Source organism: Rissa tridactyla, chromosome 5, assembly GCF_028500815.1.
Source record: "Rissa tridactyla isolate bRisTri1 chromosome 5, bRisTri1.patW.cur.20221130, whole genome shotgun sequence".
NCBI classification, from domain to species: domain Eukaryota; kingdom Metazoa; phylum Chordata; class Aves; order Charadriiformes; family Laridae; genus Rissa; species Rissa tridactyla.
Window position 1 is genome coordinate 79,950,190 of NC_071470.1, and position 14,361 is coordinate 79,964,550.

The 14,361-nt window shown below is 39.0% G+C and overlaps 1 protein-coding gene across 9 annotated transcripts in view; it reads right to left on the reverse strand.

The window, feature by feature from the left end:
• Positions 1–14,361, reverse strand: part of SEC24D (SEC24 homolog D, COPII coat complex component) — a 145,339-nt gene that overhangs the window by 18,385 nt on the left and 112,593 nt on the right. For all 9 annotated transcript variants that reach the window (XM_054203708.1, XM_054203707.1, XM_054203705.1 and 6 more), the window contains one exon: positions 1,578–1,716. In XM_054203708.1, the coding sequence (XP_054059683.1) occupies positions 1,578–1,716 (139 nt within the window). The remainder of the gene's footprint in view (positions 1–1,577; positions 1,717–14,361) is intronic.

Below are 14,361 nucleotides of genomic sequence, written 5' to 3' on the forward strand. Positions count from 1 at the left end.
GCAATGGTGGGTTTTTGCCCCCAGCATTGGCTTAAAAAACGCCAAACAAACAAAAAACCACAACATTCCAGTAATGCCAGCTCCTTTTGTAGTTGGAGCATATTCTCCCACTTCTACACTGCCAGGTTTGAGTAGGTAAAACTGACCCAGGTCATTTCTACATGCAGGAGTCTGTTACCCTCAGGATACAGACTTAACAGTGACTATTTTGATACTGGATGCAGCCTACTCACAGCTTAATTCAAACCACTGGAGCCAGAACCCTACAGAGGGACAGTGGTAAAACCAGCACCTTTCCTCAGTCCTGTACTGCGTTATCCAAAGATACCATTCCACTGGAAATAGTTCTCCAAGGTTCCCAATGCCGGCCTACTGTACAGCAAAGCGCATTGGGTCTATTATATCAGGAACCTATTGCGGCTACAGATAAAAGGTGCAGAACTCGAAGGCGTTAAGAAATCAAGTGGGTTTGCCACCAACCATTTATATACAGCTAGTCTAACGTTTAGGGTCACCCTGGGGAAGAGTCACCTCTGGATTTTAGGTCCTCTTTCCTCAATCAATATACATTTAGAATGCTTATTTTTCACACTTTTGCCTGTAAAGTGTATGTGTGTGTGTGAGTGGGTGGAATAGCTACCTAGTCTACTGGCCATTTTTAGTCCTCATTAAGATTTTTTTTTTTAAGTGCTTTCTGACTTGGATAAAAGACACTGTAGTAATACAAAGCATGATTTAAAATGACACTGCAACTTAAATGTCTTTCTTAAAACGCTCACAACGCATTTAAATTTCTCTTTATGAGAGTTTAAATTGCTAACAAACGATGAAATCTGTTATCTGCTAGGCTTGCACGGACGTTTGAACACCAGGCAGAAAAGAAGTCGGAGCGAGTCTGTAAAGGTTCGCGTTTCAGAGTTGAAGAGATTACTGTATTAGGGAAAGCACTATACTGCTGTGATCCAGCGGAGGAAATCCAACTTGATACAAATGTCTAGAAAGGCTAGTTCAGGCAAAGATTTGGGATTTAGCCAAGAGCACAAGAACAGTTATGAGTCACATGCAGCACGCTTGAACAAATATGGCATGGTATCTTCTGTGAAAACCAACACTTGTCACAGTAAGATTAATAGGTTATTTAACTATCGCATCCACAGTCATGGACAGGACCAGGCTAACATGGTTCTAAATATTTGGTTCTTGCTGGACATTTAGATTTCTTAAAGAAATTAATTTTTTCCACACAAAAGTTGCTTTCAGTTAGCAATACAAGCAGCTTTGTATCCTGTGTTGACATACTATTTTTAAATAAAGTTTTCATCGTATCAGACTGGACTTCATGAGTCAGCGTTATTTTTCATGTATTTCTTTTTTTTTTAATATTCTACTGAACAAGTGCTTCTACCTGTTTTTTCTTGGGTAGTATTTTTTTGATTTGTGAAATAGGCTTAGCTACCGCACCTCACTAAACTATTTTCTCATCAAGTCAGCAAGTCAAGAAAATAATGTTAGGGATATAGTTTCTTTTACGTTTTAGGGAATTCATATGAATCACAGATCAGAGAAACATCACTCACCATCATTTATACAATTGCAAAATCCACACTGGTATCTTCTTCCACCTTCAATAAACTGCATGAAGGGACACATATAAGCCTTGCATCGGTTGCATCGGATTGGTCCAGTCTCACCATGGTTTACAACATAAAGAGGTGTCTAGATGAAGAGGTAAATGAAGTTATAAAAAACAATGCAAACTTGAAACCAAATAAAGTGGGCTAGAAAGCTACTGCCTGACTTAACTCCGGTTAGAGATGACCTGATCAAGACATCATTCGTTGTTCAGCATTAACCCAAGATCTGGAGCACGGTTGGCTCAAGCCCACTGATCCACTGAGGGGCTAAATTTGCAAGTTCAGAGGCATATTCTGACATTGATCAGAAAGAGAGTAAGGATTCACACCAAAAGCCTACAAAGTTTTGAAAACATTGGACATTTAGGGCTCCAGGCTGATTTTCTCCAGCAAAGGGTTCTTACAGCTCACTAAGAGAAAGCTGCTGGAGTCAGGTATTTTGCCTTCTCTGTCAGATTGAGTTTTTCCTGAAGAAATCTATTTCTGCTCCTCTATTGCAAATGGTTTCTCAAATAGGTTTTTGTTAAGAAAGCTTTGAATATTTTGTCCTAAATGCTGCCCCCGCAATGCTGCCATGTTGCATCAGGCTACACTACCGTTTCAACGTCGTCAGGGTCACCAGCTAGAGTAAGAGATTCAGAAGAAATACTAATATTTATTGAAGGGAAGTACATACAGCAAACAAATACAATATCTCAAGCACTTGTCAGTTTAATTACAGTGACCATGCTGGCTTATAGCCTCAGCCAAAACCCACGGCTAATGGAAGACATTGTCCAGATGCCTCTTTCAGTAATAACTGTGCAGCAATTGAAAGATTCCTGCGATTATACTTCATGTTAGAAAAGTCAAACTTGAAATCACTATAAAAATGGTAGTTCGCTCAATTATTTGTGAAACTCTATATTTTCTATTTTTCCATTTTTTCTTACTGCCTTCAATCCTAAAGAAAAAACTCTGAGCGTAAGAAGAGAAATCCAGAGTTTGGACACATAACAGATCTCTACAAGAGGAAAAATGCTGACAGCCTTTGAATGCTAAAACTTTACCACTCACGTATTCACTTTTTTTTTTTTTAATTATTCTGTCTCTTCTTCAGGAATGGACATACTTTATCTGTCATACGCTTTATCTTTTATTGGAGCATAAGAGCCTTTGAATACCTAGAAAATCATTCATGTCCTTCTAGCATTCACTGCTTACACGTATTTTATTGTTTGTTTACGTTTTACAGAGGCTATTTTACTCATTTATTTCTCCAAAGGGTTTAATGCTTTTTGCCAAGGTTTTTATACATATGAGTACATTTTTACTACATGGGTTTTAAGTACTCCCTCCTGCTCCACTGAGATACTATTTTACTTTGTGTTCTTTCTTCTACGAAAATTGAGTTTAACACAAATTAACCAATAATGTCAGCTGCCAAACTATCAGGGTCATTTTTCAGACATGAAAGCCTTGGCTATAAAACCCGCTCATCACCCACAATCGCTTAATAAGTTTTAAAACTTCTGGGTTTTGTTCATTACTTGGCAATTTTCTGATTATCATTCTGCTGTATTAGTTTAATGAGGCCTGGATCTGGTTTGCAATTATTATTATTATAGTATCTGACCCGGTAGGGGAAAAAACAAGACTGAGACAAGTCCTGGTGCATTTATACATTAAAACTTGTTTTGAAACACTTAATATTATCCAAGAGCAAAGAAAAATCACCCCCAAATGATCATATTTTGAAATACCAAATTAAGACCTTTACATTAAAAACATGAACAAGAACAATCAAAAAATAAATGCCGTGAAGCTCAGAGCCTAAGTGTCTACATTCTTACACACACTTAATAAATTACCTTTTTAAAGACAGCAGAAATAAAAGTAATGTCTTTTTGCCTTGTCTTTTCATATTTGGAGTGGAAATTTTCGTTTTCCCCTCCCTTTAACTTCCTTTTAAAAAAACCAGTCCTTTTTAAAATGTGGGGTTAGAACTTCAGTAGCCTAAGGGCTATGTTTGCAAAGGTCTACATGCATGTTCAACTTTATGCATTAAACGGTTGTCTTGAAGCTACTGAGACTATCCGCAGTGCATGCGGTTAAAACACGTGTTCAGGCCTTGGGAAAATAGTATCCACAGGCCACCTTCTGTAAATGTATACTAGCCTGGATTCTGTTTTGTTTTGCCCAGAGAAGCAAAGGATGAAACACCAATAAAATCACACTGCAGAAGCTAGCTATTTTTTCCTTCCTAATAAGGTTGCAGGAACTTAAAAAAAACCGTAAAATTAAAGGGAAGGAAAATAAATTAATGAAGCCAAACCAACCAAAAATGCACACAACAGAATTAAGGACTTTGTCTAACAAAGAAAAATCCTGCAAAAAAGCCCTACATTTACCTTTATTGATTTATTCAATTGGAATTTTTTGAAATTAAATGGAATTTACATTTTAGTATTTTCTCTAAATAATTTAAAACATTATTATCAATAATGAACACACCTAATAATAAACCTATCTGTATGATAGTTTCAGAACAAGCACCCAGACGGAAAACATCAAAAACTCACTTCTTGATGTGAACAACACAGTTGTGAAAGAAATTTTACCTCAAAAAAGCTGAAACTTTCCAGGGCGCTATACTGTAAGACTAGACATTCTACCCATCAAGAGAAAGTAATTTCTGTTTGGGTATGTAAACTGCTATTGCATTTCCAACGGTCAAAATAACTTCTGTCAGGGTGAAGCAAGTTTTTTTAAAATAATAGGTACGTTTCCATGGGAATGTACAAAGATAAAAAATATCGTAAATGCACTTAAAAGCATAACAGAAAGTAATAAGTTTAAACTAATGAATCATGAAAGAAAAACAGTCAGAAAAAGACACGGTACTAAATGGGAAAGCCTTGTCTGATGTGCTCCACTCTGTAGATGTCACTGTGCACCAGAAGATAAAGCACAGATCTGTTCATGGTCCCATGGAAGTCGGTGGCAAACTCTCATAGGAGGGGAATAAGACAAAATAACAAAAACAAACACAACTTTTTTTGTTTTTGTTTTGTTTTTTTAAACAAATGCATTACTCCTTGTGCCTTTCTACTATAAAGTATCGGTGTTTTCTTTCTCTCTTCTCCAATCTCTACCAATAATAAGTGAATAAAGTTAGATACCTACCAGAACTATTTAGACATTTGCTACGCTTGTGGACTTGTTATGGGCCTGACACTTCTCTTCCCCCTCATCTCTTCACAAACCTTTGTCCCATTTGCCTATTTGGACCACCTAATCGAGAACAGAGAGGGACCTCACAAAAAGGAACACTTAGGTATTGACTGTTGGTGTTGCAGCACTATCAAAATATAAATACTTGTCAAAACCAATGACTAAACTAATACTTGGCAGCCTAAATCTGAACGGGACACATAAAAGTGATTCCTTTTATGTAAGCTGAAAGAGTGGAGAGGCAGAACATTATAGTTTTAATTTAAAGCAAAGGAGGATTGGGCAGAAGAGATGGGAAATGCTGTAGGAGACCTGCATAAACTTTCCCTTCTCTGGAACCTCAGGGCCCTGCTGGAGTGCAAGTCCTGAAAGCCGATCTGATAAACCATAACTTATCCCACTATTAGTCCAAATATAGCTGTGACAGCAAGAGTTTTATTTTGGAAATATTTCAGCAAGAACATCTCTCAGGAGTCAGAATAATATCACAAAGAAATAGATAGACATTGGTGGCACAGCTCCAAGATGAAATACATCCATAAAAATTTCCAAAGGGACTGTAACCTGGGCTTTAAAGTCTGAGAAAGCTGAATTACTATTGCTTGCTATAAAAATGAAGCCCTGACACACTCCTGAGGGTTCCCTGGGATGCCTGCAAAGTATCACTGGATTCATATTGCAGGATCAGGGCCACAGCTGGAAAGGATAAGTGTAGGAGTAAGGACTGTGATGAAGCTCAAGATGGTCATGGCACATCTCTGGAAAGGTGTCTGAAGAGAAAAATCCTAAGAGAGAAAGAACCTCTGGGGAACAAGAGAGGCATATACAAACACTGAAGAAAACCAGCCATTTATCGCACAACAAAATAAAATCTATACAGCACCTGCTTTCATTGCCAGACTGGCATACAGTCTGGGCTGCAAGAAATATTTTGTACCTGTGCTGAAGACAAACGTCCACGTGTGACGGGATCACACCTTATCTTTGCCTTTTCCTATCTACCGCATCTAAGGCAGATTCCTATCCACTCCTTGACATAGACCCTACCAGTACAGTGACAAGTCTACATCAGGAACTACGTTTTTGCCCTTAATTTGACTCTACCATCGTTTAGGTGCATTTAACATTCAGCACTGAAACAGCAGGAATGCTATCATGTTGGAGAGGCCCAACACGGCTTGTGAAGTTTGGTTACATCCAAGAACACAAAACCTCTTTCTATGAGCTTAGTTTTCAGTTAGGTCAGTGTCTCTATCACACCCGTACTCACCCCCACAAGAGGAACCTGTCACCAGCTCTTCTATACGCTTTTGAAGAACATTACTGCTGGAAGACACAGAGGGTCGCCCTACACAATGTAACACTGCCTACTACACATGACAAGTTGCCTCTTCAACTACAAATTATCTCAGGGGCAAACGATTCTGAAAGCACACCGTATGAAACCCCCAGATTTAGGGGATCCAATATTTCAGGACATGTTTCGATGAGAGCTATTCGTTTCAAAAAGAAGAATATCTCACAGGTTTGGAGAGCTGCACAGATACATAACTCCTGATGACTTCCCATATGACTTAAAATTGTACTCCGTGATCAGTAGTACTACAGCAGATAAAATATTTTATACTTCTGATCTACAGCAAACACTGTATTTGCATGGCTGATTTAACAGAACAAAAGACACAAAACCTGCCAACTATTCATCCATACAGTCCATTAAACAGACAAGCTGTACAGTTTGCCAGGGCAACAAGTTCAGAAAGGCAGTGTTTCTGCAGTCATTATTTACACTGACATTGCTGCAACTCTAATTATTAAAATATTCACCTGAGAATTTAAAGATACGCTATACAACAGAACCTTCTAATGAACAGAGGAGAAGGCTGTTGACCAAGCGTGGTACCACCGCCCAGAGTAAATCCTGCGTTTAATTAGCACAGTAAAGAGATGAGGAAAAAACTCCTCTGGATAATCGAAGAGAATTTTGAAACATAGAACTGATGTTTCTGGAAAAAAAACTAGGTCATGAACCAAACTGTCTCTGTTTCCTAGGACTATTGAAGGGGTTTGTTTTCTTTTATTATACTATCATAGATTGCTTTTGAGAAAGATTAACCAGTCTACAAATAATCCCTTGGTTTAGAGTTGCTTTACTGATTCGCATTAAAATGTCAAGAAAGCATTTCCCTTTGTGATGTTCTTACTGTCTTTTATCAGAAGCCATTCCCTCTGAAGACAGAAATTATTTTGCCTGTTCTTGGTTTTTAGATGTTGAACACTGTCAGCCTCCTCAGCTGATGACTCAAGCCAATTTGGACTATCTCCTCTGCAGGGTTCACAGCAGGTTCAAGTATTTTTTGCAACCCAGTCCTTTTTAATCTATTTTCTTGTTTGTTCGGCATAACTGCAGCACGGCTAAAGCATCAACCACATAATGCAGTATCTCTTGGCTCTATCCCGATTTTTACAGGCCACATGAGAACACAAGCAGCATGTTCAAACCTTCTTGCTCAACGCCCCCTCAGACCCAGCCTGAGTATTCCCCTGCGTACCCAGCAGTGTGGAAAGTACCACGGCGTGGCAGCTGAATTTCAAGTTGACACTGCACATAAGATATGATCCAGTGCGTATTAAAATAAACAGAAAACGAGTTACTGATTTTGGTGGATCATACCTCAGGCTGTCCTTGAAATCCTTACTCAGCATTCCCTTTCTAAGGGAAGCATTGCAACTAACCAGAGTTGGCAGCGTGAAGACCGTAAACACAGGCTACTCTATTCAACATGAGAAGGATTTTAAGAAGTTTGAGGATGGGGGAAAAACATGTAATAATGATCAAATTTCGATGTAAAGAGACACCAAAATTAATTAGCTTTATAACTTCCGTATCATATAGGTGACAAAAGGTGGGGGCAAGGGGTGGGAGGGAGGGGGAAGGCAAAAAAAGGAAAAAAGTTTACTATCCATGTTTAGGAGAGGCACCATAAGTTCTCCCAGTCACGATCCCAGACCAGGAATACCAAGCATTAACAAGTCAGCTCTCTCCAGCACTTCTCAGCTTTGAAGCGCTGACTGTTATTTGGATGTACGGACATGCTGTATCTCAAGTGAAGGTCAGCAGCCAGGATTAACTCATGATATAAGCGGGAGCGTGAAATTGGATAATCAAGAAACTGTGCTGAACAACAGACTTTCAAAATGTTAGCACTTTAAAACAATCAGATCTCAAGCAAGACCTGCCTCAGTCCAGCCTGTACTCATCCTAGCAACTGGGGGAGCTGGGGAAGGTGTGAGAGTCAAACAAAACTACCCTAGGACAGTGCTGTCGTCGTCATATCATTCTCCCCCCCCTTCCTGTTAGCACTCCTGAGGGCGATATGCACACACGCAATCACATGAAAGGACTCAGGTTCATGCCTGTACTAATCCACAGCTCCACTTCCCGCGTATCTGTATCACAGTGGTCCAGCACTGTGGTCCTTGGCTGAGATTTTTAGGCATGATTGTTACACTAGCTGTAAAACCACTGAAAAATAAGACAGGCAAGTTTCAGGAGGCTTCTTTACAAAAATGCTTAAGTAATAATGACAAGGAAGGTTGTCTAGCTTTATTGATCATAGGAGTTTCACAATAAAAATAGAAGTGTGATTTTTTCAGTGATTTGTTCTCTGTCTGGTTTGAATTCATTCCGCACAGAACCAAATAAAAGATATTTAGCAACATATTTTACAGAAGTAAATAGAACTCTTAAAGACACCTCATTCCGGCATCATTTTTATTTTTTGCAGATCACTGCAGGAGAGCTCTAGAGGATCTTCAAAATAGCAGACAAAATTTGGGCTCCAAATACTACTGACGACTTCTTGACAGGACCAGTCTCTTGCATGCGTTGTATGGTCACATCCGTATTAGTTTACCCTCACAAAAATTTTCAAGATCGCTAAATAAATGGTAAATCTAACACCACAGTTTAAAACATGGGCCCCGTCTATAACATACACAGATAATGGGTAAACTGGCCTATCAATTCTGTTTTAGAAGGTCAAAGACCAACGCTGCCACCATGTCTAACATGCTCTAGAATATCCTTAGGATAGCAAATCAAGCAACACTCCAAATAGTACTCGTGGAACATGCAGCTCTAGGTTTAGGGAATAAATCTTTAAGTTTGTAAATAAATCTAAACGTAGTGTAGTGATTTCTGAAGCAACACTTTTCCTAGATGAAATTCTGCATCCAAAGAACGTTATTGATGTTACTCATGCCATTGTAGGAAGAACAAAACCAAAACCAAACTTTGGATTTCAGGACCATTCTGGCCTGCTGGGCTATCGTCAACTTTAGAGACCAAATATGTGTTTTTTTTTCTTTTTATACATACACACACACATATAGGTGGATAGACAGATGTGTCTGTATGTGTGCATGTGTGTATATATATACACAATATTTTTCAACATTTGAGAAAAAAGCAATTACTGACTTAAGATCATGCCCGAAAGTCTGATCAACGGAGGGCTTCCTTCCTTCCTTCTCAAAAACCTGGAGTAGTTTCTCTTTTGCTAGAAGGCATTACTGTGACTTTTTAAACTTACTACTCATGGTTGCATTCCTGAGAACTTTCTACAATAGGAACTCGTTTGTTCCTATTTTTGCACAGCCAAACATATTAAAGAAAGAAGCTTTCATTAGAAAAAAGGCATAGACAAGTTTAAGACTGTTTTAATTGGAGGTGGATAAGATACTTCTGCTTACCTGCAGGCCTTCTTAAACAATGTTTATTAGTAAACATGCCTCTAAGGCTAATTAATTCCACTGAAATCAGAAAGAACTGGGCACACTTAAAGCGTCATGCTGCATTCACAAGCCAACTACAGCTAGCCAATTGCCACAGGAGTACTTAGAAAGTATTAGGAGAAATTTTGTTACGTGAACAAAAAGCAGCACTGAACATCTTCACCTCTGAAGCAAGGCTATTTGGGATGAGTGTAATACACTTTTTAAAAGCCAAGTCCTTTCTATGATGTTAGTTTTGAAGGTCATTAGCAAAACTAGCTCTTACTTTAGAAATACCACATCAGGCAGGAATGTTCATACTCCAAGTCTCTCTTCCATGAATACTTTTGCTTCTACAGTAACTGGGATGCTTCTGGGATGACTCCAGAACCTCCAAACATTAATAATGTTTGTACGCAACTACCCACCTCTCTTTTATTAACACTGAGCTATAGCTGAATGTCACAAGTAAGGGGCTGTGTGGAACTGAGGTACGAGCTAAGCAACCTGCGAAGGACGCAGACCTGTTTTATTGCTCCTTTACTCTAGGGCTGAGGAGGTAATCTATGCCTCTCTTCAGCACGCGTGGATTACCTAATGCTGCTAGAGACCGTAAGCAAAAGCAGCTCCCTCCACCTATTTCCTGTCCTACAAGAGGAGGAGCTTCCCCTCCCACCGAAGGGACATTCTGCAAAAGAAGGCTTTGTCTCTCCTGTTTTTCTGCAGACAGCATTTGAGCCTGCTGTGATTGGGCCCCAGACGTAACCTGTTGCAATGTTTGTTTGATACGAAAGAAACAAAACCAAACCATTCAACCACAGCCTCCCCACCCAGCATCAGCTACCTATTCAACTTTAAATAACAGTTTTTCTACATAATTACACACTTTACATGGTTGCAACCAAAATAAAATACTGCACTCATACAGACAGGTAAGTAAAATATATATAAACTGAAAATGCAATACCAACTTCAGTTTAAAAAGCAAAGCACAAACTTTTCCTCCTGAACTTCCTAAATACCAGCGTGTTCTGACTCTTGAAGTTTCCAAGGTAACTGAGTAACATCTCTGACAGCTTACAGTTAGAGCTTGCGCAGTCTTACAATGTTTAATTTACTGCTGTTGCTACGATCAGCTTTGGCCAGTGCATAAGAGGAGACAAACACCATTTCAGGAGAGCAACACGCAGTCCGTAGAGGAAAACACACAGGCAGAATAGCAGGTGCCATTCAAGCTGCTATTTTGAGTTACAGAGGTATCTAGCAATAGCCAAAGTAATTTTTCTCTTGAGTGCCATTTCTGTTGGCAAAACAAATTATCAATATTGTTGGCCAGCTAATTAAGTGCATATGAATGTTACTTTTTATTTCCCTTCTACATGTACTGTTGCTTAGTCAGGTTTTTCTTCTTCTATTACCATTCTGAAGAGCAGACACAGTCTCCAATTTATCAGGAACTAATGACATCTTTATAAAGGCGTTTCACCAGTCTAAATTTCAAATTTGTAAATAATTAATCAGGAACTCTGATTACAATATGAATAAAATTTACGAAAACATCAAGTTTCCAAGTCACTGGCACCATTTTTTTTTCAGAATTACCTCCTTATCGTAACAACAATGGTGCATGGAACAACATACTACAGAAGTATTCTAAAGAGTACACTTTAAGAGTATTTTGAAATGCGCCCTAAAAGCAAAAAGGCAGAAAAAAATAAATTGTAAAATTTACTTGAATTAGGAAAAGCTTTGCTGCCAAAGCCTTTGCTAAATTTGGCTCTGAAAGTTCATTCTAGTTACAGAGTGTAATTACAGCCCAACAGGCTAACAAAAAGCCTTCTCCTAGATGATGAAGTCTTGGGAAGCAGTCCAATTTCAAATGCTTTACTACCAAATGCAGACTAGCACAGGGCATACTCCATAAGGAAAGCCTCATCTAATACAGGATTTATGCACCTAAATTAGGCATTGTGAAACCTAGCTTACAGGCACTGGCCTCCAGAGTGATATAAAACTTTCTGGGTGAGGCACCTGGAGACGCTTGAGAGTTCTGGGCTCTCCATACCACGCATGGGAGAGGAGCTACGCAAAAAACCCCAGACATTAACCTGGCGCTAGCTAGTTAAAAAAAATTAAAATAAAATAGCATTGACGGGGCAACATAGATTGTCAAATACCCATCCTGCTCCATAGACTAGGCAGACTCTGAACTGTGAGATCAGTCTCACAGTTCTCTCCCATAAGAAGGCATCAATAAGGATGCTTTGGAACTTGTTTTATTTTAATAGCTGGAAAACAGAAGAAACTGTAGTGCTTTGACTCACACGTACCAGCATGGTATACAGCAATGAGTTCAAGATACAAGTTTATGCTACCTGGACAATCTCTACATGGATTGATTGTTCCAAATAGCTCGACAATGGATTGGTTGCAAAAATACCAACACAGTCCTAAGAACGAGGAGGAAATGTCTGGTAGCACAGCCCTATCCCTAAACTAACTGGCCTAGTTGTAATCTGCAGCGTGGTAGTGGTACACGTGCTCTCCTTCTGGTCCACCAGCTTCCATCTGTGGAAGTTTAAATGGAGGCAACAAACTCTTTTGTACAAACTGGGAAATAGACTTGGTGATCAGACCTCTTTCCTGGAGGGTGAAGAAGCGTTTCTACACCATCAGACAAAATGCCCTAAGTATTCAGTTTATCACATGTGCAGGGCTTCTACTCTCACCGTGTCTCAGACAAACATGCCAACTAGCATAGATTACGTTGATAGTGGGTGCCAAAGACATTGACAAAATCAGTCTCTGCTGGATCTCGGACAATCCAGAGACCAGAACTGCTGAGCATACAAAACAATCTGTCCCACTTACAATTCAGAGATAGCAAAATATTATCTCCTCACTGGTCAACACCTGCTGGTTTTGCTGTGGAGCACTCATTTGAAATGAGGAAGCTTTTGTTACCTACACTGGAGAGAAGTCCAGAATTGTGAACAGACATGAAGCAATTCTGAATAACCTAGATATAAAGGGTCACCTGAAGTCCACACAAAGGAAAATGTTAAACATTCAGCGAGCTCTGATATTTCATTTCCAGTAGTTGGGAATATGAAGAGGAGTTCAAGTTCCAAGTACGTATGCGGATTACAAAGTCACAAGCCAACACTGAGACGGGTGAGACATTTCAAAACACACAACAGGACAAAACTGTGGCCAATCTCTCTTTCAAAACTTTTTGAAGAAAAGGTTCTCTTAAAATTATAATCTTTTGATAGTTAAAAAAAGCTTACTAGCAGTGTGGACAATTTTACTGTCTAACCATGCATTCCTGACTAAAAAGACTCACAGTGTAAAATCACTGAACTGTACAAAACCCTCAATTGCTTACCTAAGCTTCGGTACCCAAAAGGGAAGAAAGCAGCAATATAAAACCAAACTTTACAAAGAACTTTTGGGTGATCCCACAGCTAGACCTGCAAGTCCCACTTCCACAGAAAGCAAATTGGTAGATACTACAGTGGAGGAGAACATAAAAAGACACACAGATAAATAGGATAATACAGAGGAAGAGCTGATGTCGTTTTCGATGAGGGATGTCATGCCATACAGATCTATTGAGTTCTGTCAAGAGTCAGCCCCCATGCAGATAAGCATGACCTAGTTGATATAACGTATTCCTTTTGAAAAAAGTCTTTTGATAGAACCCATCATCCAAAGCTCTTAAATTAGCTAAGCTCTCCTGCAATATGGGGGAGGGGCCCATGCAAATAAGTAACTAAATAAAAGAAATCAAAGGGTAAAATAAAAATAACAGCTTTTTACAGTGGGTAGATATCATCAGCAAGCACCTCAAGGATCTGTCCCACAGTCTGGGCTTTTTAATACATCCCTAATAGAAAGGAGCAGCCAGTAAGATATTTAATTTGAATCATTTCCTACTGCCTGCAAACTAAGCGTTCCTCACTCCCCTCAAACCAAAGTTCTGCGTGAACACGTAACCACTAATAAATGCATGTGTCTACATAACAATATTCTTCAAACTAGAGCTACAGCCTGCTCACCCTTCTTACTAGCTACAGGATAGGGACAGCAGAACCCGAGTCCCCACTGAGTCCAGGGGACATCGCAGGAGTGTTGGGATTTCCCTAATTCTTCGTGTTTGTTTAACATTTGAATGACTTCTTTAAAACCAAAAAGAGGAGACTTGAGGCCTAAAAGAAAAATTCACACTCTGGTACTTGACTTTGTTCTTGAAACAAACAAACAAACAAAAAAAAACAAAACCAAAAAAAATGGTAAAAGCCACGGCTTTCCAAACAGCCCAGCTGCACTGGTCATTATCAAAGTCTGCTATCCTGAAAAGCCTAAATGGCTTTTAGCTCATGAACACCAGCATTTCTGAGAAATAATTCCATTCCACTTTTATCTTTTAACTCATTAATTAACTGAGGAGAAAGTGAGAAGTGAAATACTGAAGTCCCACCCATGACTATTAAAAAAAAAATAAATTCAAATATATAGGAAAGAACATGGTAGAGAATGATGACACAAAACTACTACGGAGCAAATCAGGTGGCAACTAGATATTTAAATATTTAAAACTATAGATAAGTATTTGGAGTTGTTTATATTTGCTTTTCCAACACGAAATACTCTTTTAATTACCTTTTGTTAGCAAGTAGTATGAAATGTTAAATGAAGATCACATGGTTTATTCGGGCTCTGGAAACATTCATAC